The sequence below is a fragment of the Alligator mississippiensis genome, chromosome 16 (genome assembly GCF_030867095.1).
Source record: "Alligator mississippiensis isolate rAllMis1 chromosome 16, rAllMis1, whole genome shotgun sequence".
In the NCBI taxonomy this organism is placed as follows: domain Eukaryota; kingdom Metazoa; phylum Chordata; order Crocodylia; family Alligatoridae; genus Alligator; species Alligator mississippiensis.
In genome coordinates, this window is record NC_081839.1 from 7,384,653 (window position 1) to 7,409,105 (window position 24,453).

A 24,453-nucleotide genomic window follows, 5' to 3' on the forward strand; every position below is an offset into this window, starting at 1 on the left:
TGCAGAATAATCGCTCTATTCTTCTGTAGTCAAAGCACAAGTGAAAATTAAGAGCCAGTATTTTCCAAGGGATGCCTGTCATGTAAAAAGGTTGAGAAATGCTGTTCTAGACCAGTGGTTTTCAACCTTTGTTCGTGTGTGGACCCCTTAGGAATTTCTGAGTGGAGGTGCAGTCCCGTTGAATGGTACGTGTGGGTTTTCACAGACTTTTGATTGATCATAGTCATCTTTTGCAGACCCCTTAGACGTAGTCCACAGACCCCCAAGGGTCCATGGACCACAGGTTGAAAACCACTGCTGTAAATGTTTGCCATTTACTGTAGCTTGACAAGCGCTGCGCTAAGACCGTGGCAGTCTTACTGTGAAGTGTAAATCAAGCTTCAGCAGGTTTGAGCAAGGGCTGCTTAGGTCTAATGTGCAAAACAAGATAAAGTCACAGTTTAACAGCAATGTAGATCTGTTTCAGAGTTAATGCTTCTGGTTTAAACACTCTTGGAGATTTTGGGGACTTGTTAAATACTTGACCTTAGACAGCAGTATGGCGCTCTCGCTACACTTGAGCTGTAGAATGGGTCTAACTGTTGCAGTTTTCTACCTTTGAGGAAAAGAAAAAATGTCATTGAGGAGTGAGCCATCTTGTTTTGATCAGCCTGCAGAAATACAGCAAACTAAATAGTTGGTGGATTATACTTTGAAGCAGTCCCAGATTTTATTTTTATATGTACATATGTACATACATACATATTTTCTTCTAGCATCAATGTGTTAACCTGTATCTTCGATGAGCAATGAAAACTGTGTGTTGGCTAACATGTAAAACATCTAAGTTGGTATCTATTTCCTTCTTTTTTTTTTTTGTTTTAAAGAAAGGAAACAGCAATGATTTTTCTCTGAAGTGGAGCTTGAGCTATTTCTAAAAAACTGGTTAAGGCAGAGTGGGATGTACAACTAAAAAATCTGAGCCTAGGAAAGAAATAATATTTTCAACTGGATATGAAACAGTTTAGACAGTTACTGTAGTGATACTTACTCTGTTCACCCTTAAGAAATTGTAGTTCCCAAACTGCGTATCCCTGAAGAGTGTGAAATTGCCTTGTTTTCAGTAATACTCATTTGGTTAATATGACGCTGCTGATTCTTGTGGCAACTCCTTTTAAATATAGGGGTGCATTGATGGACATCATTTGTCATCTGCTGTTTGGGGGGACATCTGATAAGTTTCTTTCAAATGACCCATGGATATCAGTGCCCCTTATATAACCACAGTGACCAGAGCAGCCAGGGATTCATTGAATTTTTAAGATAAAAAGTTTTAAGTGGTGATTTACCAAGGCATTCTCACTTGGAACTTATTATCGTATTTGCTTTATCTAAAATATGCATGCAGTTACCTTGACTAGAAACTTTTTTTGTCAAGTACATTGGTTTCTAGTTTCTCATTTTAACGAAACTTCTTCTGTGGTATTAGGAAAATAGGAGGATTTTTGTGTTGCAGTTAAGTGCCCTTAAAAATAAGCTTGAAAACACTAGTGATATTTGAGTTGATCACATTCCTGTTCTGCAGTTCTGAATGCACTGCTAACCAGGCAGTGGCAAGTGGGGAGGGGCACTTAGCCAGGAATAGGTTGTAAGGAACTTTTTAAAACCATTTTCTTGATTTCTGAAATCCACACGATGCTTTCTGGTTCATGGAGAGCATACCAGAACGCATTATACTATGACCCAATGTGTGTACATTTTGTAGATTGTATTCAGACTTCTGGTTCTCTGATAACTGCATTCGGGGATATTTTAGTAATTCATGAAGCACTGAGCGGGTTTCAGAAAAAAAGTACTTTTAATTTTAAGGAATACTTTGTTTCTGCAGCAGCCTGGCTAGTAGATGGCATTCAGCATTCAAACTGAATTAATTTGCTTTATGGTTGGTTGATTTGTTTGGAACAGAGCCTCACAGCTGGGCTAGTTGTTTGTTGGTTTTTGTTTTGTTTTTTTTAAAAAAACCCTCTACCAGGGTGTTAAAGATGTACTGAATATTCAACAGTTTGAGATTGTAGAGGAAAAGACCCTTGAATCTATTAATCTATAAACAAAGCCACATTTGAAAAGTTAATATGTTAGGGCAGTACCCTAATGCAGTTATTCTCAACCTTTGTGGACTCAAGGCACCCCTTGGAAAATGCCAGCTCTTAGTTTTTGAAACTGTGAATTCCTGCTTAAAATCTCTGGATTTATCTTGTGAATCCTGTTTGCAAATCTAACAGTGCTAGCACCCTGCAGCACCCTTGAAAGGATCTCAAGGCACCCCAGGATACCAGATCACCCTGGTTGAGAATCGCATCCCCCAGTACAAAAAGTCCTCAAAGCTGGTGCCAGCAGAGACACTGAATCTCTGTGGTTTTTTTCCCGAAACAAGCATTTTGCTGGGTAAATTGGGAGGTTTCAGTGAAGTCACTGTGATGTGTTTCTAGTTCTGTCTTCATGGCACTTCTGGGAGTACAAAGCCGCCAGCCGCCTGCCTGGTACAGTTAAGAATTTGCCAGTGATTCATACTTGAGGAGTTTCTGTTGTAGGCTTAGAAACAAAGCTCTGATCAAAAATGGTTGCTTACAGTCTAGATGAAGCTTTACTTTTAAGGCAGCATTTGGCAAACATTCAGCTATATTGCTTCGTTCCGAGTAGTCTTTGTAAAAATCTGAATGACACAGAGGAAGATAGTGCAAATTTAAACCTGCACCACCTTGTACAGCAGAGTGAATGAGGCAGGGGAATAGTATGAAGTGATGTAATACTCCTAGTTCTCAAGGGGTTTTTGTCGTTTGTGATACTTCAATTTGTTGGGAATCAAGGCCCATTGTGCTTACTGTGCAAGACAACAGGCAACAGGAGATAACCGTTGAGTACAAGGGAAAAAGACTAGTTTGTACTGTCATAGAGGAGCTTAGAGTATTACAGAAGCTTTGTGGAAATTAGTAAGTTAATTTGGGTTCTGGTGAAAATGAATACAACCCTCAGTTCAGACCGTTTGATGTGCTGCATTCTTAAAAATCCGACTCTTGTCTCCCAACTTCTGTTTCTCTTCATATTTTACTACTGAAAAGTCTCGACTGTTATCATTCACTTCCTAAATGCCTTCTTACTGCTTCTGTTGCTTAGTTACTGAATTCCTACATTAGCTCACTCTGTTTTGGCTACCATCTTTGTATGCAATGCATTGTGTAAAAATAACCCCATGACTTCACTGTGCTAGAGGGATGTCATGATCCTGACAGATAAGGACTTTGGGATATTTTTCCCTTATGTGAACACATTATTTCATTGAATTGAGAAGTAAGAAAGACCCGTTGGATCATCCAGCGCATCTTCCTACCCAAGCAATCTTATTCCCTGCAGTTAACTTATCTCATGCTTCGTCTATTTGACTTTCAAGGAACATCAACTCAAACAACTCTCTTAAAAATAGAGTTAAAAATAGTCTTAGTGCTGCCCTTGTCCTTGAGTTCCTGTGTAAATCTGGTTTATTCCTCCTTTCTCATTTTCAAAAATCTTTCAGGCAGCCATGGGGACAAGACCCGTTCAAACAGGGAAATTTGACTGTGCAGGGAAAACTGTGTAAGTGAATATATGCATTAGAGCAATCTCTTGCTGCTTCTAGGTATCTCTATAGTCATCTTCAATTTTACTGGTAAAAATAGAAGATGAGTGTGAAGTATAATGCTTATGTTGTTGGCATCCCTTCAAATTACCATGATTTTTCAAAAGTTTTTTTTTTTTTTTTAAAGTAATGCTTTGGGGTGCATGTAGTATACAATCTGGTGAGTTATCATCAGTCTTGGCACGTTAAACTAGTCCACTGGGTGAAAGGCAAGCAGAGATTGTGAAAAGTTAGGTCTAAAGCTCTTATCCTTTGCCAGTTGCTTATTTCCATACGAGTAGAGGAGGTACTCGCATCTCCGGCTGTTAACTTGGACCCCTCCAGTGCTGATCTGTATTATTTTTACTAACAACCAAGGCATTTATTTGTAACTCACCTATCCCATGAAATTACCTCCTTTATGTAAATAAGGGATTTTATTTAATTTAGCAATTATGGCATCACAGAAAAGTTCCTTGATTTTGTTCTTGTCTCTTCTAGAAGTACCTAATCAAAAAAACTTTCTTTGGTGCAGTTTTCCTTATATACTGCTTTGTAGGCTTTTGAAGCGATTAGAATGGTAGGTAATAGGTGGAAAACCAATGCAGCAACCAAATCAGACTTCCTCCTGCCTTTAAAAGGAGGAATCTTTAATGATCATGTCCTTGGCTGACAGCTCGCTAGAGTGTCACACAGATTTGCTAGCTGAGACATGATGTTGCCTGCCTTGATTTAAAAAAAAACGTTTTTCAGGCTTAAATAGAAATCTTTTCAGATAAGACTTTAGCTGAATTTGCTGAAAGAAACATTCTTCGTTTTACTATTAGGTAAATCTTCTAGAAGTTACTGAATGGAAAATAAGGCTTCTTCAGTGATGGCATAAGATGCCCATCTTTTGCTTCCTGCCATACAAGAAACTCCTGTAGCTCTTGAAACTTCTGGTCCCTTATGTAGTCTGGGCTGACAGCTTCTCCTTTCTAGACATGCTTCAAGTTCGGATACGTGAGAGACTCGCCTAGAATCAGTTCCCAAATTGATCATAAAGGGACCAGTCATCACAACAGTGCCTAGGGATTGCCACCAAGCTTTTTGGTTGAAAGATGATCTTGCTGCAGTACGCATATGTAATTTAAGGGTTTTCTCTGCTTGAATTTTCAAGGTTATTAAACTGTCTATAGACGCCTCCTTTTTGCTGGATGCAAACTTGTCTAAATTGATATGGTAAAGTTTACGGCACAGTAGCTTTGATATATATGTGTTTACTAATGAACCGAATTACCTTATTTTTAAATATATGTAGTAACTAAGGAAAGGTTGGAAGACTTGGAATTATTTAGTTTAGAGAAGACTGAGGGAGATTTTGATAATGATCTTCAAATACAAAATGGATTGCTATGACAAGGATGACTTTAATTGCACTGTGTCCATAGATGTTGGGTGAACTAGTAATGGGCTTAAATTTGATTAAAGGAGAATTAGGTTATGTATTAAGAAGAGCTTCCAACTCTGAGGGTGGTTAATCTGTTCCAGTGCTTATTTAGAGAGCTTGAAAACCTGTTGGAAGCTTTATTGCTGGTGAGATGCACATGTTTTGTGGCACAGTTTAGCAAGGGGTTGGACCTGCCTTGAGCAAGAGGATGGGCTGGTGACTCTTTGAGGCTTCTTCCAGACCTGTTTTTCTACGATTCTGTCAGTGCTTTTTAACAGGGGCGGTTTCTTTCTCTACATGAGAAACCTGAAGAAGTTTCTGTAGCACTTTTATTATTTTAAACACTATAACCTGATTCTGTAGGGCAGAGAATGGCTTTCTTTTCAATTTCCATATCAACTTATGGCAATGTACACCAGTGTTAAATGTGCCCACTATCGCCCTTTGTATTTTTAAGTTTAAATTGTATTCATCTTCCAGGCTTAGTGTCTAACTGTGGCTAGAAGTAGAAAATGAGACTGAAATGCTTCTAAGAGAGTCATGCAAAGGATTTTTTTTTCTCTTGGACCTTTGTGGTGCTTAGCCAGTGGTCCCCATTTTTGAACACTTTGGGAGGGTTGTGTACAACACGGGGGCGATGAAAGTACTTCAGCACTTGGAGCTGGATGCTCCGACCACTGTTGAGGAAAGCTGCGTGTTTAAGTTTTAGTTCTGCTGTAGCTAAAGTAATTTTGATGGCACATTGCTGGTGAGGAAGTAGGGACAGGGTGGAAAACTTCTTCACATACCAACAGGTTTTTGGGAACTATTTGGTATTTGAGTACAGGAGCCAGGATACCTGTCTTCTGTTCCCATCTCATTCAATTCAGTGCAGGGGCTGGGCTTAGATAAATGTTGTATCCCATTGTCTCAGTCTGTAAAATGGGCACAATGCAGTGAACTAGCTTATGGGACAGATGTGTAATGGGCCTGAGACCTTTTAAATGAAAAACCTTATGCAAACATCGCAATCAAATAAATACGTGTGTTCACTCATAAGTTATACAGCATTTGGCTTCAACAGCCTTCTTGATTTCTGACTCATGATTGTATACTGGGCTGAAAGGAGAAGAACTTCCAAATAGCAACTTTCGGTGGTTTTCGCAGTAAAGAGAAACAGGGATTTGATGGATTCCTTCTGAGCATACTATACAACAAGGACGTTCCCTTGAGATGGTTCTGGGGGGCAGAAATGGGGATTTTTTGGAAGCTGAATGTAGTTTAACGTAAGGTTTTTTTTGTTTTGTTTTGTTTTGTTTTTTCCTCCCATGTTAGGTTTGTGTTGGCTGTAGGCAGTGCAGTCTTCGATGCAATGTTTAATGGTGGAATGGCCACGACTTCTACAGAGATTGAGCTGCCTGATGTGGAGCCTGCAGCCTTCCTAGCTTTACTAAAGTAAGCCTCTTTTAATGTACAGTTTCACTTTTATAACTGGATAGAGATTATCGTGGACAAAAACATTTCCAATATAATTGAACCTTTTCAGGGTGGATTGATTTAAATTACTGAGAGCACTTCTGAAGACCTCTTTAATCAACCTTTCCATTTGTACTTCAATTAATTTTAACTAAAGAAAGCTGCAATCTTGTTGGTTGATGTCTCCCTCAAAACACGTAGATTTACAGTTAGGTAGAACTTTAATGTTAGATTGATTGTAACATATACTCCTACAGCATATGTTATTACACGTTTCTAGCATGTGAACCTAAATCATAAGCAAAAAATTATCTAGTAAATAAGCAGTTGCTACTAGATCTTTTTTTTTCGCTTGTGCTTTGGGTTAAACTGCTACCTTGAAAAGGTAACTAATGTAATCCTGATGGGATGCATGATGGCGTCTCTTGGAGTCTGGCAATCACAATGCTTCTGATTTGCCTGGCATCTAGTGCCCAGTTGTATAGCCCCTTTGATCCCGTAGGATTAGTCCCTTAATATAGTACATTACATGTTGTGCCTTTGTTTATAAAACTTGACCTCAAGAACTTAAATGTTTTTTCTCTTCCCCACCCTCACACCCAACATGCTGTCTGCAATACAGTTTTAGCTAAAATCACTTGGGTTTAGCATACTTTTTATTTAAATAGTTTTGAGAGATCAAAATAAGTTAAGGCCCCATAATGAAACCAAGCTAAACTAGCATATCCTCCCTATGCCAGTGTAGGCAGAGTGATGTAGTGTATTATTCCCGAATCATGCTGGAATAAGCACCATTGTACCAGTATAACTCAACAGTAAGATATTTATTATTTTTTTTATTATCAGTATAATATCGCACCTTTACTTGCAAAGGTTAAATTGTACTAAGCCGCGTTTAGTCTAGTTCTGTTTCAAGAGCAGCTTTGATGTGGATTCTGGTGCTCTTTGAAAGGAGTGGGAAAAACAAGTAGGATGTTTAGTGGCTTAAGTCGCAGACACTTAAAAGTTCAGTTATGGATTGGATGAAAATCTGTTTGCCAAATGAAAGGGCTAAACTGTTTGGAGGGGGAATTTATGAGCTGGTAGAAATTGGTGTAGTTCATTTGACATAAAATGTTCCAGTTACACAAGCTGAAGCCGCGTTCCAAGCCTCTGAACTTGAGCATTTAGGCGGTGGGAGAAGTTTCTCCCCAGATCAGTGGGGACCCTTTGGGTCCATTTGCAGGTAAAACTCGGTTCTTTAGACATTTTGGGCTTCAGCAAAATGCCCTACTGAATGATTCTCTTCACAAACCCTAAAATACACAACAGCAATCTTAAATATGCAGTGAACAGCCAGGTCTTGCAATCTGACTCCTGAAGCTACGACCCAGTTTTAATGGCTCCCAAGATTTCATTGTTGATGTGCTTCCAGGTCCTTAGTTGTCAGGAACAGTACGTATAGCTTTGAAATGCATCATTTTTTGCTTTTTTTTCCAGAAAAAGCCCTTCTGCCATTAACTGAGACAACTTAGGAAACAGCTTTAAAGGTTAAAAATTATTTCCCTAGAATGGAGGGGGCTGGAAGCTCTCAGGAAGCTGTTTCAGCTGACTCATCTTAAATTAGATGCAAGCAAGGGGCATTTGCTGATCTTGTCTAAAAGAGTGAGATTTTTAGTGTGGCTACTCAGAGGACAAAATGGTCTTTGCTTAGAGGACAAGAAAATCATAGAAATATTCACCCCTTTTTGGTTAATATCAGTTAAGCAACTAAAAGAAAATTAGGCTTTACCAATTTGGCTTAGATTGAGGGCGTCAAACTCAAATAAGTTGGTGGGCTGTATCTGGACTGCAATGCTTCTTGATGTGGCTGCTGGAGCCACTGTGTTGGTGTGGCCAGCATGCCAAGGAGCTAATTTTGCCTGTCATAGATTCATAGAAAATGAGGGTTTGCAGGAACCTCAGGAGGTCATCTAGCCCAACCCCCTGCTCAAAGCAGGGCCAGCCCCAACTAGGTGATTCCAGCCAAGGCTTTGTGTAGTTGGGTCTTAAAAACCTCCAAGGATGGAGCTTTCACCACCTCTGTGTAACCTGTTCCAGTGCTTTACTACCCTCCTAGTGAGAAAGTGTTTCCTAATGTCTAACCTAAACCTCCCTTGCTGCAACTTGAGACTGTTGCTCCTTGTTTTGTCATCTGCCACCAGTGAGAACAGTCCAGCTCCATCCTCTTTGGAACTATGCTTTGCTTCACTGTTCCTTATTTGTATGTGAACAGTGGCTGAAAATGAGGAATTGGGTCGTAGGTAATACTGGGATGTGGCATTGACTCCCTGGGTGTAGGCCTTGCCAGCACAGCAGCCCTGGGAGCTGCGCAGGGAAGCTCATAAGCTGGATCTAGACGTGGATTCTTCAGTCAGAAAGAAGCTCTATGGATGTGATGAGCCCATCATATCTTTCACACGTCTAGCTTAGATAATTTCTAGCACTTGCAGAAATGCTAAGATATAAGAAATTCATGCTTTACTTGGGTGCTGCAGCAGTATTCTGTATACTTCTTACTAGAGGTGCACTGATATATATCGGTCCATATCGTATCAGCACTCATAAAAGGAAATTGGCTTTTTTTGGCCAACGTGGCTAATAATGTCACTGATAAATGCCGCATGAATGTGTGCAGCTGCAGCATGCGTGCAGCCAGGAACACAGCCCAGCAGCTTGGAGAGCAGCATCTGGCTGGTAAGTCTGTTGTGGGTAAGGGGTGTAGGGGTGGGAAGGGTTGTGTGGAGCACAGATCAGGGCCCCCATGGTGAGGGATGGAGTGGGGCTGGGGCAGGCGCTGCCCAGCTGGGGCAGGACAGAGTGTGGGACAGAGCGGGGGAGGAATGGGGGCTGACTCATGCACCCCCAGGGGAGGCATGGGGGGGATGTGCCCCCCCCACCTCTGTATTTGTGTGCAGGGCAAGGGTGGGCTGCCCGCAGGGTGAGGCTGGGGGCTGTGCTGACCACTTCTCAGTGGGGGAGGGGGGCGGGTGGCAGTGGCATTGGGAGGGGGAACTACAGGGGGCGATGTGGTAAATTTTGAGGTGGCTATAGCCCACTCTGTAGCCCCCCCTTTCAGCATTGTTGCTGCCCGCCCTGAGCACAGCCCCAGCCCAGCCCAGCCCCACTGGGAAGAGGCCATTGTGGCCCCAGACCACAGTGGGCAGCTCATCCTGCACACAAATCCAGGGGGCACGTGCCCCCCATGCCTCCCCTGGAGGTGTGTGCAGCAGTAGGAGCTGCCTGTGGCTCTGTCCTGTGCCCTGCCCTGGCTGAACAGTGCCTGCCCCTGCCTGTGCTCCAGCCCCGCTCCCTCCCTCACTGCAAGGCCCTGATCTGCTCTCCCCACACCCCTTCCCCCGCATAGACTTATCGGCCAGACACTGCTCTCCAGTCTGCCGGGCTGCATATCAGGAGTCTGATCGGTATTGGCCAATATGGCTGGTGAATAATCGGGCATCGATATCGGCCAAAAAAATCTTTATCGGTGCATCCCTACCTACCTCTTGCGCATTAGACAAGGTTCCTGCCCTTCCTCTTAAAGTGCTGTTGTCTGGGATTATCAGTGTTGTCATTGCTGTTGTCCTCATCAGGTATTGTACTTGATATACTGTCAGTGTTGAAGTCTTAGAAACTGCAGTGCTGGCAAAGTTGGAGCCCGGAGATCCCAACAGTAAACTCGTCTTAAAGAATGACCACAGGCTTGGTTCGGTGGCAAAGATTTGGCCAGGTTTGTCTACGAGCACAGTCCTAACACCTTTTGGCCTAACAAGTACATCACACCAGGAGCTAAGGCATTTTGTACCTATGACAAGGTAGTCAGCACAATACCACGCAGGCTCCCCCAGGCTGCTACGAATTTCCCACGATTTCCGATTCTTCTTTTATACGATGTGCAAAACAAAGGATGTATTGCATTCCTTCGGTATCTTGAACGTCTCAAACAGTCCTGCATCAGGGACTTGTTTCACATTCTGACCTAGGTGTTCCCGTTCCAGCCTTATCATCCTGGTACTGGACTATCCTCCCTTGTACCATCATTTCTCCCTCCTGTGTCTTGGCAGGAGGTACATCTGTCCCACGTGCCCATTTTGTTTATGTGAGGAGTTCATGCATCAGTCAGGTTTGCTAGTGAGGTTTACTCTGGCCAGTGCTTTAACAAAGCCCTTGTGTGAGCAGCATGTATTGATCAGTGCTCCAGTGAGGCTTATTCCCTTCTTTTCTTTTTTTATCTTTTGTCTACCAATCATCCTGGAAAAGCATAATTATAGGTAGAGGGTAACTCAGTGGGCTAGACACTGTTTTGAGGTTACCTTGTTCTACCCTTCTATACATTCATGCCCCTCTTGCCTGCACACTGGTCTGCACATTCCCTCGTATGACCTGTAGACAGTGTTTTCTAATCGTTTGTCCCATAGATTGGGCCTGGGAATGTTAGGTCGGGACTTAGGTCGAGAGGAGTGTCCTGCAATGATAATAAGCCATATATGATGATGACGGATGATTGAATATATACGTATAACATGCGGAGAGACCCAAAGTCAGACACCCAAGAAACCCAAAGTTCTAAGGTGTTTTCCTCAGTTATATCTTCACGCATCTCAGGTGGCATTCCAGTTGCTGCCAATTCCTGCATCGGTTTCCCTTGGTTTATATTGTTCCAGATAAACTCCATATTCAGGCTCTGGTAGCAGAGCAGATCCACTTAAACGCTTCACCGGAACTGGATACAATACTAATTTAAGTCCCATCTTGAATTTTCACTGAAGTCCCACAGTTTTGGTTGAGCAGTTAAATGTGGGATGCATAACACCCATTTCTGCAAACAAAAGATTTTGCTGGTTTTGGCGTAGCTGATTCCTTTAGAGGAAGGGGAGAAACTTCATCTAATATATATAATTTAACTGAGTAACAACTGGTGAAAAAATGCCATGTTATACTTCGCATTAGTATAAAGCATAGTACAATAAAATTGGTTAATGACTAAGTAGTAGTAGTATTGGGTAAAGGGAGTATCATTAGTTAGTGCAGCCTTATAGCTAAAGTCAGTCTCTTTTCAGTCTGGTTTCAATCTCTTTTCAGTCTGGTTTTGCATTTTTAGCATTCTTGCGTTGGTGATGTAGATAACAGCACATTCCAGTTAGCACAGTCATAGTTGCACCTTGTATTATTGTTAGTACCAGACTTGGTGTTTGGACTATTAAGTGTAAGGTGTTGTCTTCCAGGATAGCCCACCCGGGTGTCTTTAGTTTTTCCCCACATCTTTTCTATATCCTGGATTTGTTGTTGTGTGAGGTCAGTTATGGGCATTAAAGCTGTCTTTGTGCGGTTTACTAGGCCTTGTATGTCTAGGTATAGTTCTGTGGTGGGGGAAAGTAAGTCAGCCATCAAATCTCTTACAAGGTATTGTCGGAAGGAATGATAAGCTCGGGTAAAGTGCTTAGAAAGCAAGAAAGCGTGAGTCCCTATTTGAATTGTACTTATGTTCAGGGAGAATCCTTCCCAGTTTCCCCCTGATACAGTCATTCTTAATTGTGGCTCAGAACACGGTATGATGAATGATGTCTGGAACGAATCTTTCATTTACATCCAGGATTTCAGTTTTTGCCATTAAGGTTCAGTTGCTGGCCACTACCAGAAGATGGATTCCAAAGCTGGTGGATCAGGAGTTTGATTTTTGATGGTGTCTTTTGTATCTGTGGCCCTTCTCCCTTACAAACTTGTATGGGGCTCTTGGTTGTCTAGGCTTATGTAGCATCAGCCTTCCTCTAGGAATTGCCAATATCCTGCTAAAAAGCCAAGAAAAAAAATCCATTTATATAAAATTGCAGCCATACATTTTTTTATAGGCCTGTTATGAATTCTTGCTTTAACTCCATTGCTTCATGCTCTTCCTGGGTCTGGTATTGAAACAGACCCCAAACCAGACTTGGATGCTGCATGAAACAGCACAGCATTTGTGGTACATACTATTAGTTTACTTTCTAAAGCTAGCTTGCAATAAAAAGATATGGTAACCTAGTAAAAGTAAACCTTTGCAGTAAGGAAAAGGGCTGAAATATGTTCACAAAGCTGTGGCTACATAGTGTTAATAATAAATATTTCATATCTAGAGTGTCACTAAAAGCCTGCTTGGAGTTCATTACTCCCTTTCCTAGAAGTTCCCTCACTTGTCTCTTCCCTGAAATGCATTCTGGTCCTTCCTGGGAATTAAAGGATCAGGAACTCAGTAGCCCCTCAACAGTAAGTTCCTGAAGATGGTGAGCATGTCTGTTTGCACAGTGGCCATAGAGACATCCTGATGCCGAATGGGCTGCCTACAGCTGTGCCAATAATGCATATGATCTCAGCATGGCCCAGAGCCTTTGGGGGCAATATTGAAGGACTGAGAAGGAAGCACTGAAGTCTTAAACTTCAGCGGGAGATAGTTTTAATGCCGGGGTGTCAAAGGTATGGCCTGTGCGCTGTATCCAGTCCACAGAGCCCCATGATCTGGTCCACAGTGCTGCCCCTGGGCCTGGACATGTGCCATACACAGTGTCCACTTCATCCGTTCCAGGTTCCACGCAGTACATGGCTCCCGTTCTGGCTGGTCTGGGATCTGTGCTGTGTATGATGTCCTCTTCCCAGCTGTTGCGTGCCTGTCCTGGACCAGCCAAGGCTCTGGGTCCCCAGGCATCACATGTCCTGGATGCAGCATACAGGGGGGTTGGGGAGGGGAGGGAGGTCTGTGGGCCTGATCCAACTTGTGGACTGGCCCTGCACCACTCATGTGGCCTGCGTGGCCACGTGAGTTTGACGCCTGTGGTTTAATACATGTGCAAGTAATTATTTTGTACTGAATATATTCCACCTCTTCAGAATAAAGTAGTAAATCCTGGGTGAAAGCAACTAAAGCTTTAAGCAAAAATGGACTGATTTGTAAGTCTTAATTGGCCTCCTAGGCCCTATCCTGTGCAATTCGCATACAAGCGGGTCTTCCTGAATTCAGGAGAACTACTAATTCAGGGACTTTAGGTTGAAGACCTCCATCTCCTGTGGTATGACCAGCACCAGGTTGGAGCCTTGCCTCACTTAAGCAACCTGTTTCAGGTGGTGATAATCATATCTCTAGTCAGCATATTTGTGTGGGGAATGGGGGAAGAGTCAAAGTCAAGCCTGGACCCTTATGAAAGATTTTTATTTCCAGTTTTTATAAAACTTCCTAACTCCCCTCCTGGGAGTTTATGGGAAGTTAGTTGGGGGACTGAGAGGGTGGCTGCCCTCCAGGGATGTCTGAAGCGTAGTGCCCTCAGCCTTTGCTATCATGAAGAGTGAAACCAAGGCTGAGATTTGACTTAGCTTCACTTACCCTGAAGCCAGCTGCTTTATATTTATAGACTGATTGATTACTTTGATGGTTACTATATTTAAAACTGTTTTGATGCTCATTATTATTCAACTGGAACATGAGCTGTTTCATTGGAGAACTATTTCAGTAAAGGTAGAGATGTGAAAGTATGTGGAAAAATGCTGATGAAAGGATCTCCCCATCATCCCTACTAGATGTTCCTGATCACTCATGATGCTGGATACATCGTAGCACCTTAATTCATGACTCATCAGACATGAATGATGAAGCCAGAGGTGGGAAGGATAACAGTGGATACTAAGAATAAATTGGACCATCATAACAGGGAAATAACCTTTAATGGTTCTTGTGAATTGCAGGGATTTTTGTCCCTATTTTTCCTGCTATCTTACTGGTTAAAGCAGGTTTATGAGACAGCCTTTTTTTTGTATGCTTCCAGGTTTCTGTATTCTGATGAAGTTCAGATTGGACCAGAGACTGTGATGACAACACTTTACACAGCTAAAAAATATGCTGTTCCTGCCCTTGAAGCCCATTGTGTGGAATTCCTAAAGAAAAACCTTCGAGCAGACAATGCATTCATGCTTTTAACACAGGTACGTTCCCGGCCCATTTGTGTTCCAAGTCGCTTAGAACAAATCCAGCAGTTCCATTAGTATCAATATTGCTTATGCTTTAGAAACGCACCATAGAAGGGTTACTTTTTCAAGAGCAGTATTGCTCTCTGTGCCCTGGAAGGTGGGGGGTTTTGTGCTCTTGATTCTAGAAATGTTGTCATGACCTGATATGATAGGTTTTCCCTCGCTGATTTAATGATGGTCTACATTGTTCTTCATTAAAGCTTGAATTACAAATACTTGCAACTCTTCTCGCCTGTTGCATTAAAATATAGTACTTGGGGTTCTTTGGTGGGGGCAGAACAGTGGGAAAATGTGAAATTGTTCGGTGGTGAGGAAGGCTTCACTGAGCTTCCTGTGCTCGAAAAGGTTCATGCCTGCAAAAGTAAAATGAACGCACTTGTTGACATTTAGGATGTCTCACAATAAGCACTGGCTGCATTAGAGACAGGCTGTCTGCTGGACTGCCCCTTTTTTTGCAAGATTTCCCCTAGAGTAGGATTTCCCCCGCACATACTGTATTGAAAAAGTGAGCCTTCTCTTACCCTCTAATGCTGCAGGCTGCCCTCTTTCCTTGGAAGGGAAGAGATGACAGATGTGAGGTGGAAGAGGTAAGGTCCCTGTTTCCAGTAACTGGAGAGAATCTTTTCCTCAGGCTCTACAGCCAAGATACCAGGGTAGGTGGTGTACAGGGATGTGGAATTTCTTGAGAGTGGTTCCCCTGGTCCTGTCTTTCTCTGTGCAGTTATTTATAAGAGTTGTCCACGCAGCTGCCATTCTTTCCAACTGCTGTAGGCAGCCTACGGGGGTATAACATTGGGAGTCCTCCATTGGGAGCCTATGGGAGTCCTCTCTTGCTTCTGCTTGAGTTGGGAAAACTTAGCCTTTCTGAAGCTTGTTAGTACTGTAAGTGGCATTGCCTTTCCTTCCCTGTTTTCATCCCTATTAGGACTTCTGCTCTTATTTCAGGCCTTTCCTGGGTAGTGCCAGCCTTTGTAGTCATGACCGAGGGCAGATCCGCAAGTTCCAAGCTATAGCCGTTCTGTCATGGCACGCTGCCTGTTACAGTGCCTACATGTCCTAGGTGTGGACTGGGGCTGCATTGTAGTGGCATGCTGCACAAATGAAGGAAGAAAACTAGCAAATATGTTCTCCCCGTTCTGCTGCAGGGAAGGGAATGTTGTTCAACTCCCTTGCTAACAATACATGAACACAATGGGGGAAAGGTGCCTTGAACTATTGCAGTGGTACTTGTCTTCTAGAGGAACGAGCTCAGTTTCCATTCCTAGTTCAGACTTGAGTTGCAGCCAGATGGGCTACCTGCCTTGGGGCATCCTGTCCTGTGCAGTTCATGGCTGTTGCTTCCTACGTGGTTGTTTGGATGGGTGCTTTGATTCGGAGATTGGCAGTATCTGGCTTTGTCATTTTACTTCCCAAAGCCCCTCAGTGCCTTAGTGTCTTTTTGAGACGCTTACTTGGGGGTATATTGGTGAGGGGCTAATTTAAAGACCCCTTGCTTCAAACGGTACTCTCAGTTCTCCAGGAATATGAAGATCAAGCTCCAGCTACTTGTATCACAAGCGTAGCAGTTTGGAGGGTTACCTGCAGAGCTGCCATCTGTGAAATTGTCTCCCACAAAACCGGTTTCAAACCAGGCTCCGATTCTGGAGCCCCACTCCACTCCTCAGATAGCTGACGTTCTGTGCCTGACTGTTAGGCTGTACAATCCTTTCACTGCTGGCCCTCCTGACCCATTGAAATCACTGCAGGGCTGACTGAGATGAAATCCTGCCAGTATGCTGCCCCTGAACCTCTTGCAGAAATACCAGTGATGGGCAACTGCCTTCATTGTCTGTGCCTCCCTAGTTCACGGTGCTATGCTGAAGTGATGTGTGTTGGCAAGTGTCACTCTGATCAAAGAAGAAATGCTGAGTAACTACAACCCGGGGATCTAGAAGTCTGGCAGGAAGCGACTTCGTGGGCATCAAAGCTGAAGATTCAAAGCTGTATAGCAGTGATTGTCAGCCAGGGTGCAGCAGCATTGTGGCACGTCTTGAGATCCTTTACAAGGGTGCCACGGAGTACTGCACAGTGTTAGCACGGTTAGGTGTGCAAACAGGAGTCTCAAGAAAAGCCCAGAGATTTCAAATAGGAATTCAGTGTTAAAACCGTTCTGACCTGGCACAGTCTTTCCGAGTTCTTTGCAACAGAAGAACTCTATTTTTTTTTTATTTTTTTATTACAGAAAAAGTGAGAGAGACTGAAAACTAAAGACCTGGTGTTTTCAAAGGGGTGCCTTGAGTGTAACAAGGTTGAGAGAACCACAACTCCTGGGAGCTAGGAGACTATCACCGACAGGGCTCAAGCAGGAAAATGCCAGTACAGGAAGGGAGGCTCAAAACAGCAGTTTACTAGATCAGAGCCTCTTGGGTTTTAGTGATAGTACCTGGAGGTCCTAGCCAAAGTTGTAGCACCATTGTTTTGGACATTATATATGCAGGTAGCTAGATAATTGCTGCTCTCAAAAGCTTATAGTGTCAGTGAAAAAGAGGGAGGGGGAGGGGTGTCAGCATGCTCAGGGACAGGCTCTGCATGGTCCCATCTCTCTGGATGACTTTCAGTAAACTAGTGTAAGCCACAGGGAGATAATATCCTCCAGCACTAGACTTAGTAACCCAGGTGGAGTTTGGATCCTTATGCCACTTTGAGCATCTTTCTGAACTCTGCAGGAGTTACACAACTCTTCATGAACCTCAGTCTGTGTAGCTGCACCTGGGCAAAATGTGCAAGCACTTTGCACCGGAGAAAGGCAGGACTTGCAACAGGACGGCTTGCTTTGGCCTATTGCTAGATTGAGCTGTATTAGTGCAAGTCTCATTTTGCATCGCAGAGGCCTACCTACTTCTTGAGGTTTGCACTGATGCTGTGGCATTGATGTAGTTAAATGCTGCAAATGTCCTTACTGCAGAGCAAGGTGTTAGTCAGCTGCATTAGGCTTCCTCTGGTAACATAAAAATAATTGGTATGGCTTACCTACAGTCAGCTGACGTGCTGAGTGTCACTTGTCCTGGTCTATGGTTGTGGTCAACACGGTGCTTTTTCTAACCCGATGTAACCTTCCAGTAAAGATGAGCACGAGGATGTATACAGTTAAACGGAATTGATGCAACTGTTAAGTTTGCAAGTGTTTGCATAGTCGCACTCAACTCCTGTGAAATGTTGTCTGCCTGCATCACTAGTGCCCACGGCTTGCAAACCAGTGGTATAATAAATCCGTGGAGTAAAATCAAGATTGGGCAAAAAGATGCAAAGTGTAAACAATTATTTGTCTTTGTGTTAATGATGCATACTTACTTGTTAGGCAAGACTCTTTGATGAACCCCAGCTGGCCAGCCTCTGCCTAGAGAACATAGATAAGAACACATCAGATGCCATCAATGCTGAGGGGTTCACAGACATCGATTTAGGTAAGATTTTTTTTTTTTTCCTTTTTCTCTGCAGTCACTCGTTACATGCTTGACTTTTAGATCATTATTATGCAGGTTTGTATTCACTCGGTGATTTCTCCCTGTGGCTTTGCACTCACTACCTGGAAGCAATCTCTGGAGTGTTTGAAACAACAGTCTCCGGATCAGCTGTTGGAGGCAGGTTGCTCTAAATAGAACTCTTGAAACTAGACTCTGGAACTTGCTTCCCTCAGTGTAATGACAATTTTGTTCTCCAAGGCATGATAAAAGAAAAGGCCCATCCCTTCTGTTGCTGTTGGCAGGTTGAGGGCGGGTGTAACTTACCTTCTGTGGGAAGGGTTGGCATTTGTCCCAGGTTTCCATTAGATGCTTGAATTAAAAGGTTTTGCATTTTGAAGCAAGAGTCAAGATATTAAACACTGCATGCATGTCCACGGACATCAGGGACCACTCCATAAACCTAGAACAGTACTTGAAAGGTCCTTTTTTAATAGAATCCCTTCTTAAAACTGGAATTAGAGCATGGATAATACAGTGCAGCCCTTTTGGCTTTTCCACTGTTTATCTTGTTCAGACTTGTACATAGAAATTCCTTCTGCTGCACCTAGTAAGCATAACCAATATGTGGGCCCCGCTTGCTATTGCGATGGCATACCTCCTCGTGGAACGTGCCAGCCGAATTGTCAGCCATGCACACAATGCTTGGGAGCAGCCTCACAGCTCCTTTGCTCCCCTCGGGGTCATTCACGGAAAGTTTGGACCATTTAAAATCAGGACATTCGGGTTAGTGCCTAAAGTCGTTGCTGTCCTGCCTTACAGACACCCTGGTTGCGGTGCTGGAGAGGGACACCTTGGGGATTCGGGAGGTTCGTTTGTTTAATGCAGTGGTTCGCTGGTCGGAGGCTGAATGTCAGCGGCAGCAACTTCAGGTGATTCCAGAGAACAAGCGGAAAGTACTGGGCAAAGCACTTTCTCTTATTCGCTTCCCATTGATGACTATTGAGGAGTTTGCAGCAGGTAACTGAATCAAGGAGCTTCTGGGAGACTTGGTCTCTGCTTTCTCTCTCTTGTAGAGGATGAAGTATGTTAAAGTCGGTTTTGTCTGTAAGACTGTCCTGTGCTATTGAAAATGTTTGACAACAGAATCTGCAGGGTAAATCGGTCTTTTCTAATCCATTTCAGGAGACTGAATCTGTAGTTCTCCAAGTGGAATCTCATTGTCACTGTCATTGTCTGCTTTCAGTATGTTTTATTTTTTTTTATTGTTGATCTGCATGAAAAAGCCAATACTTGAGCAGGGCTATCCTTCTGTGTTCCAGCATCATGTGCAAACTACTTTTTTAAGAGTACTAACAGTATTAACTAACTGTGATAATAGTCATATCTTATTCCTAAGGGTGACTTAGGGGGAATTGTTGGTTGTCGATTTTTCTAATTGCTCTTCACTTTGAAACTGCCATCCGTGTGACCTTTGCCAGTCTATTGTATTAGCTCGATACAAGATAATGCATCAGTTCCTGATCTGGTTTGGCAGCTAGCTTGATTTAGGTAGCCTTTTTCTGGTGAGTGTCGAGATTTGTTGGGAAGGCGGGGAGCAGGAAATGTCAGCTGTTTCTGCCTATCCGCATCTTTCCTTTCTGGAGGTGTTTGGCTTTTCTTCCCCTTTAGCTATGTGGGAGGTTTGCATAGCTTTGTGATGTTTATGAAGCCAGCTCTTGAGTCTGGGAAAGCCAGGACTTACTGTCTGATGTTCTGAAGACTGCTTGTTTGATTCACGGTCCCAGTCATCCCAAAATCAAAGGTGGCATCTTGCTTAGGGGTTATAATTTCTTAATGGGCACATCTACACGAGACGCTTACCGTGGAGCTGACTAATTAGCTCTGCAGTAAACGTCTTGGGGTCTACACTTGTGGCCCTGTTAGGGCACAGGGAAATGATGAACTCCGCAGCAGGGTAGTACTTGTAAATACAGACGCTACCCTGTTGCGGAGTATTTTTTGTGTGCAATGTGTAGATGCTGAGTTGGCTGGTGGGGCATGAGGGTGCTTCGGTATGGGGGCTTGCCTGCCGGCTGGCCCTACACTGAAGCACCATTGAGCCCCTACCAGCCCCTCTACAGCACATGGAGCCTGGTTGGAGCAGCCCTGGGCTGGCGGGCTGACCCCTGTGGCCCCCTTGCCAGCTGTGGCTGCTCCAGAGCTGATTGCTCTAGAGTTAATTGCCCCTGGGCGCGCATTCAAATGACAGTAAGCCCCAGAGTTTATTCATGTGCACTAATTGCACATGTGGATGCACCTAATGTGTAGTAAATGTGCCTCCAACATTCATTTTAGCTTTTTTAAAGCCTAACAACTTACACTTTTCATCGTTCCCTTAAGCACTAAGGATGGGATCTTGGGTTTTTTTCAGCTTTGTCCTCGCAGCATTCCCAGAGCAAAGTCTTCGGCTTCTGTTCTGTGGAGAGGTAGGAAATGGGAACTGGGCCCACGCAAGGGGGTGTGATTTCAGTAAAAGCAGCTTATACGCTAGTGCCGAAGTGGAGTTTCACACGAACGCCTCTTGCCTGGCAAGCAGATGTGTCGCACCTTTCCCGCAGGACAAGTAATTTGAAACGTTCTAGAAGTAGAATTGCAGCAATGCTGGGTCTGTTGAGACACGATCTGTTCGTAGTCGCTTCTTGCGGATAGTTTCCATAAAGCCATTTCACTGTTCACAAGACCTGTTTCTTCAAATTATGAGTCTTTTGATCCTACTTAAAGGGGATGCTATTTAAAAAGCTGAATGTCACCAGCTAGAATTACAAGGAACACCTTAGATGCTGAAAACACTTCTGTTAGTGTGCGTTGGACACAGTTTGTATGATCATTTTCGTTGTTTCTCATTTCAGTATTTCTCATGCATTGAAAAGCCTCCTATAAATGGAGAAGCAGAACAGCTTGTAAAACTACTTTCTAAAGGAATTGAGGCGTGCTGTTTAAATGGTGCTTTGTTAGAAACTCGGACGGTGTTTTAAAACTTAATTAATTTCCAAAAGTTTGCAAGTAATGTCCCTTTAGAAGAAGAAAATCTAGAATAAACACTTTCTGAACAAAGATGAGACAATATTTTTGCTTAGCTCTTTTTTTAACATGATGTGTTGCTGTAATTATAATCTGATCCCTCTCCCCCTCACCCCCCCACCCCAGTTTCCCCCCAGTCTGTCTTCCAGACAGGAGCAGGGAGAAAAATGGTTTTCAAGAAAGTGAGAGTCAGTTTCCAAATAGTGGGAACTCGGGAGCAGGTGTTAATGCCCGTAACAATATCTATCTCCACTGTTAAAGCTACCTACCTTTCAAGTTGATTGTCACCCTCTGACATCTGCTTATCTTCCTCCTGCACTTTACCCCACCCAGTGTCTCTTCTGTAGTGTTGAAAACTAAGTGAATGTTTAGTCAATCTAGAAGTACTTGGGACTTGCATAAAATATTAAGGTAACTTAAGCGGATGGGAAATCGGAGGCATGCCTTTGATTCTCTAAATTGTGGTCAAAGTTAGCCAAACGCGCTTTGCGTGCGTGGAACTGCATTTACGATGCATCCGCATCTGAAGTGTCCCATACAGAGAAGCGTTGAATTGAATAGCTTGATGTACAGGGGAAAATGTGGCCAGGTCTTCCGTGTTCTTGGTGAAGTTGAGTGAGTGTCTTGCAATAACTTCTGCCAGATCCCTTGCATACATCACGTAGGACTGACCTATTTCCAACAGAGTTGCTTCTTGCTGTAATACTTGCGACGATTTTTGCTTATTAATCGGTGACAGGGTTGCTGTCTCTGTGCTCCTTTCCAGGTCCTGCCCAGTCAGGAATCCTTACCGATCGTGAAGTGGTGAGCCTGTTTCTCCACTTCACGGTAAATCCCAAACCACGGGTGGAATTCATCGACAGACCGCGCTGCTGCCTGAGGGGGAAGGAGTGCAGCATCAATCGTTTCCAGCAGGTGGAGAGCCGCTGGGGGTACAGTGGGACTAGTGACAGGATAAGGTCAGCCTTAATGCCAATTCTGCTGCTGATAGGTTAACGTTCTGCTGAGCTTTGAGAGTCCTAGACCTGGCCTAAACAAGAAAATTAGCATTCAAAAAGGGTCCCCTCCCAGCCAGGACCCCCAATATACAGGCACATTATATTGTGAAAGAGTAACTTGCTTCCTTAACAAGGCTAAGCCATGCCTGTGCAATAAACGGTGCCGGTATCAAGTGGCAAAACTGCAGAGTATCGACAAAGCTCTCGATCGTGCCAGCTGATCTTGCTCGAGTGTCAGATCCCCTTCCAATTGTTTCCTGCAGCCTTGTATGCTGGAAGTAGATAGCAATCAAATCATGACTTATTCCTGGATGACTAGATCTCTCGATCCACTGGTGCTCTTGCATCTGTTTCCCTTCTGTGTGAAGGTGGTAAATAACGGGGGCTTAGTGTTACAGGATTAATAGTATTTTAGGGGAGGCCTTCGGATATATGCACTTGCTGTACCTGCTTTTCTGCTTACATCAAGTTGGTTTCTGTAGTTTTAAGTGTCCTGTGGAGTTTTGCAAGGTCACAAATGGCTGCGGTGATGTGATTGTAAATGCTGTGAATTAGTGGTTAGATCAAAGGTCTGGGGTCAGCAGGCCTGGGCTGTTCCCAGATTTTCTTGCCGTGTAATTTAAGCGAGTTGCTGATGGAGGAAATTACCTGGAAAGTTGCTTTGAAATTCTGGAGTATCCTTGTTAAGTTGCAGTATTTTACATACCCGTAGAGCTGTCAGTTGGCTGTTCCGAGCAATTGATTCTCCTTCCTTGAGAGCTGTGCTGGAGAGGGCGTTGGACTCGAATGTTATAGAGCAAAGACTGCTCAGAGACTTGGCAGCTGTCTGCAACGAAGTGAAATGTTGACAGCCGATGGTTTCAAGGTACATTCAGAGCAAGGCTAGCGTGAAAATTGAGCGCTGAATGTTTTGCAATGGTCTCAGCTGGTCAGCTCCGAACATGCCACCGATCTGTGTTTTTCAAAGCACAGCATTGAAACAGTTGGCAAAACTAGTGGGCAAGGCAATGAGGGTTTTGATAGGCAGGAGTGTGCAACGCAGTCTGGTTTTGGGCAGCCAGAGGGCAGCTTGAGGCTTTCTGTGGATTAGGACAAAGTGCTATGTGTCTCTTCCCTCCTGTCTTGGAAGATGGAGCTCTGCATTTTGCCCTGGGGGTGGGGAGGAACTGCTGAGGTTGTTCTCTACCCAAGCAAATCCAGACAGCAGCTGTTCCAGAGCCTGTTGTGTAATTGCTGGATTTAGCTGCAGTTGTGTCTACGGGCACTATCTAACTGGTCTCTGCTTCAGTGAGCAGCAGTGAAATATTTAATGCTACCATTTAAAGAACTATTAGGGCGCAGTGTTACCTACCTTGTTGCAGGAGGTTGGAGCAGTTCCTCCCTCCCTGCTGCATGTCAGGCTGCCGTGACTCGGGTAGGTCACGCTGCTTCAGTCCATTCAGCTCACACCTTGGAGGCTGTCTTCTGATGAAAAGCCAGCCTTTGAGTGCAGCTGTTGTAGCAGTGGGCCACAATCTCATTCTGTGCTGGGCCAAACTGGGTATGTCTGTAGCATCCAGATGCATTTGTTTGTGGTCACGGGGAAGTTGAATGCAGTCATTTTCTCCTGTGGACATTCCTGCAACTCTACAAGTTCCCAGTTGCTCTTCAGACTCTGCACCCTTAAAACTGCAACGCGTGCTTTGCGAAAGCTTGGGTGTGAAATAAACTCTGCTAAAGTAGCCACACATCCTTGTTGTACTGCAGCAGGCCAACTCGCTGCTGTTTTGCTGACATTTGTATTTAATTTCTCTATTTTGCAGGTTCTCAGTAAATAAAAGGATATTTGTAGTTGGGTTTGGATTGTATGGATCGATACACGGGCCGACAGATTACCAAGTAAATATACAGGTATTCTTTTTTACTATGTAAATGCGTCTGCCATTTGCTTCTATACAAACACTTACAGATGGTGCGTGTTTCACTCTGCACTACGTCTCCTAGGAGTTGTTTTAGAAAGGCCACGTTCATGCCTTACAGAAGTATGGGCCAACAGGATGGCCAGGGTTCGGAAGCACATTTGCTTCAATTTTGGTTCTTTTTTGCTCAGTTCGTTCCATTGTACTGGTCACTGTGGCATTGCCATGCTTCTGCATCTTATGACGTTTGTAATGCAGTGCTTTCACAGCAGTACTGCACAGACGTTCCCACACAGCTATGTCCTTGCTAATTTTGGCATGTAGCAATGGTACTAGCTAGAGCTCCAAGTTAGGCTGGTACCACATTGGGCTCAATGCTTTACAAAACGCAGTCAAGCATGATCCTTACCCCAAAGCAAAATTCACAAATGGATATCACAAATGGGAAAGAAATGAAGGGGAGAGAGAAGAAGAAACAAGCACGTGTATACAGTCCACATGCTTGTAGACAGCCTGGCATACAGGCTTT

General features: G+C 43.7%; 1 protein-coding gene across 3 annotated transcripts in view; it reads left to right on the forward strand.

Annotated features, from left to right (window-relative positions):
- The window catches only part of BTBD2 (BTB domain containing 2), a 31,455-nt gene that overhangs the window by 1,365 nt on the left and 5,637 nt on the right, over window positions 1-24,453 (forward strand). Inside the window, exons 2-7 of one of the 3 annotated variants that reach the window (XM_014599853.3) lie at window positions 6,375-6,494; window positions 14,324-14,480; window positions 17,863-17,968; window positions 18,788-18,985; window positions 21,795-21,987; window positions 23,829-23,916. In XM_014599853.3, the coding sequence (XP_014455339.2) occupies window positions 6,375-6,494; window positions 14,324-14,480; window positions 17,863-17,968; window positions 18,788-18,985; window positions 21,795-21,987; window positions 23,829-23,916 (862 nt within the window). The remainder of the gene's footprint in view (window positions 1-6,374; window positions 6,495-14,323; window positions 14,481-17,862; window positions 17,969-18,787; window positions 18,986-21,794; window positions 21,988-23,828; window positions 23,917-24,453) is intronic. The other 2 variants (XM_059719624.1, XM_059719625.1) reach the window with 2 other exon arrangements.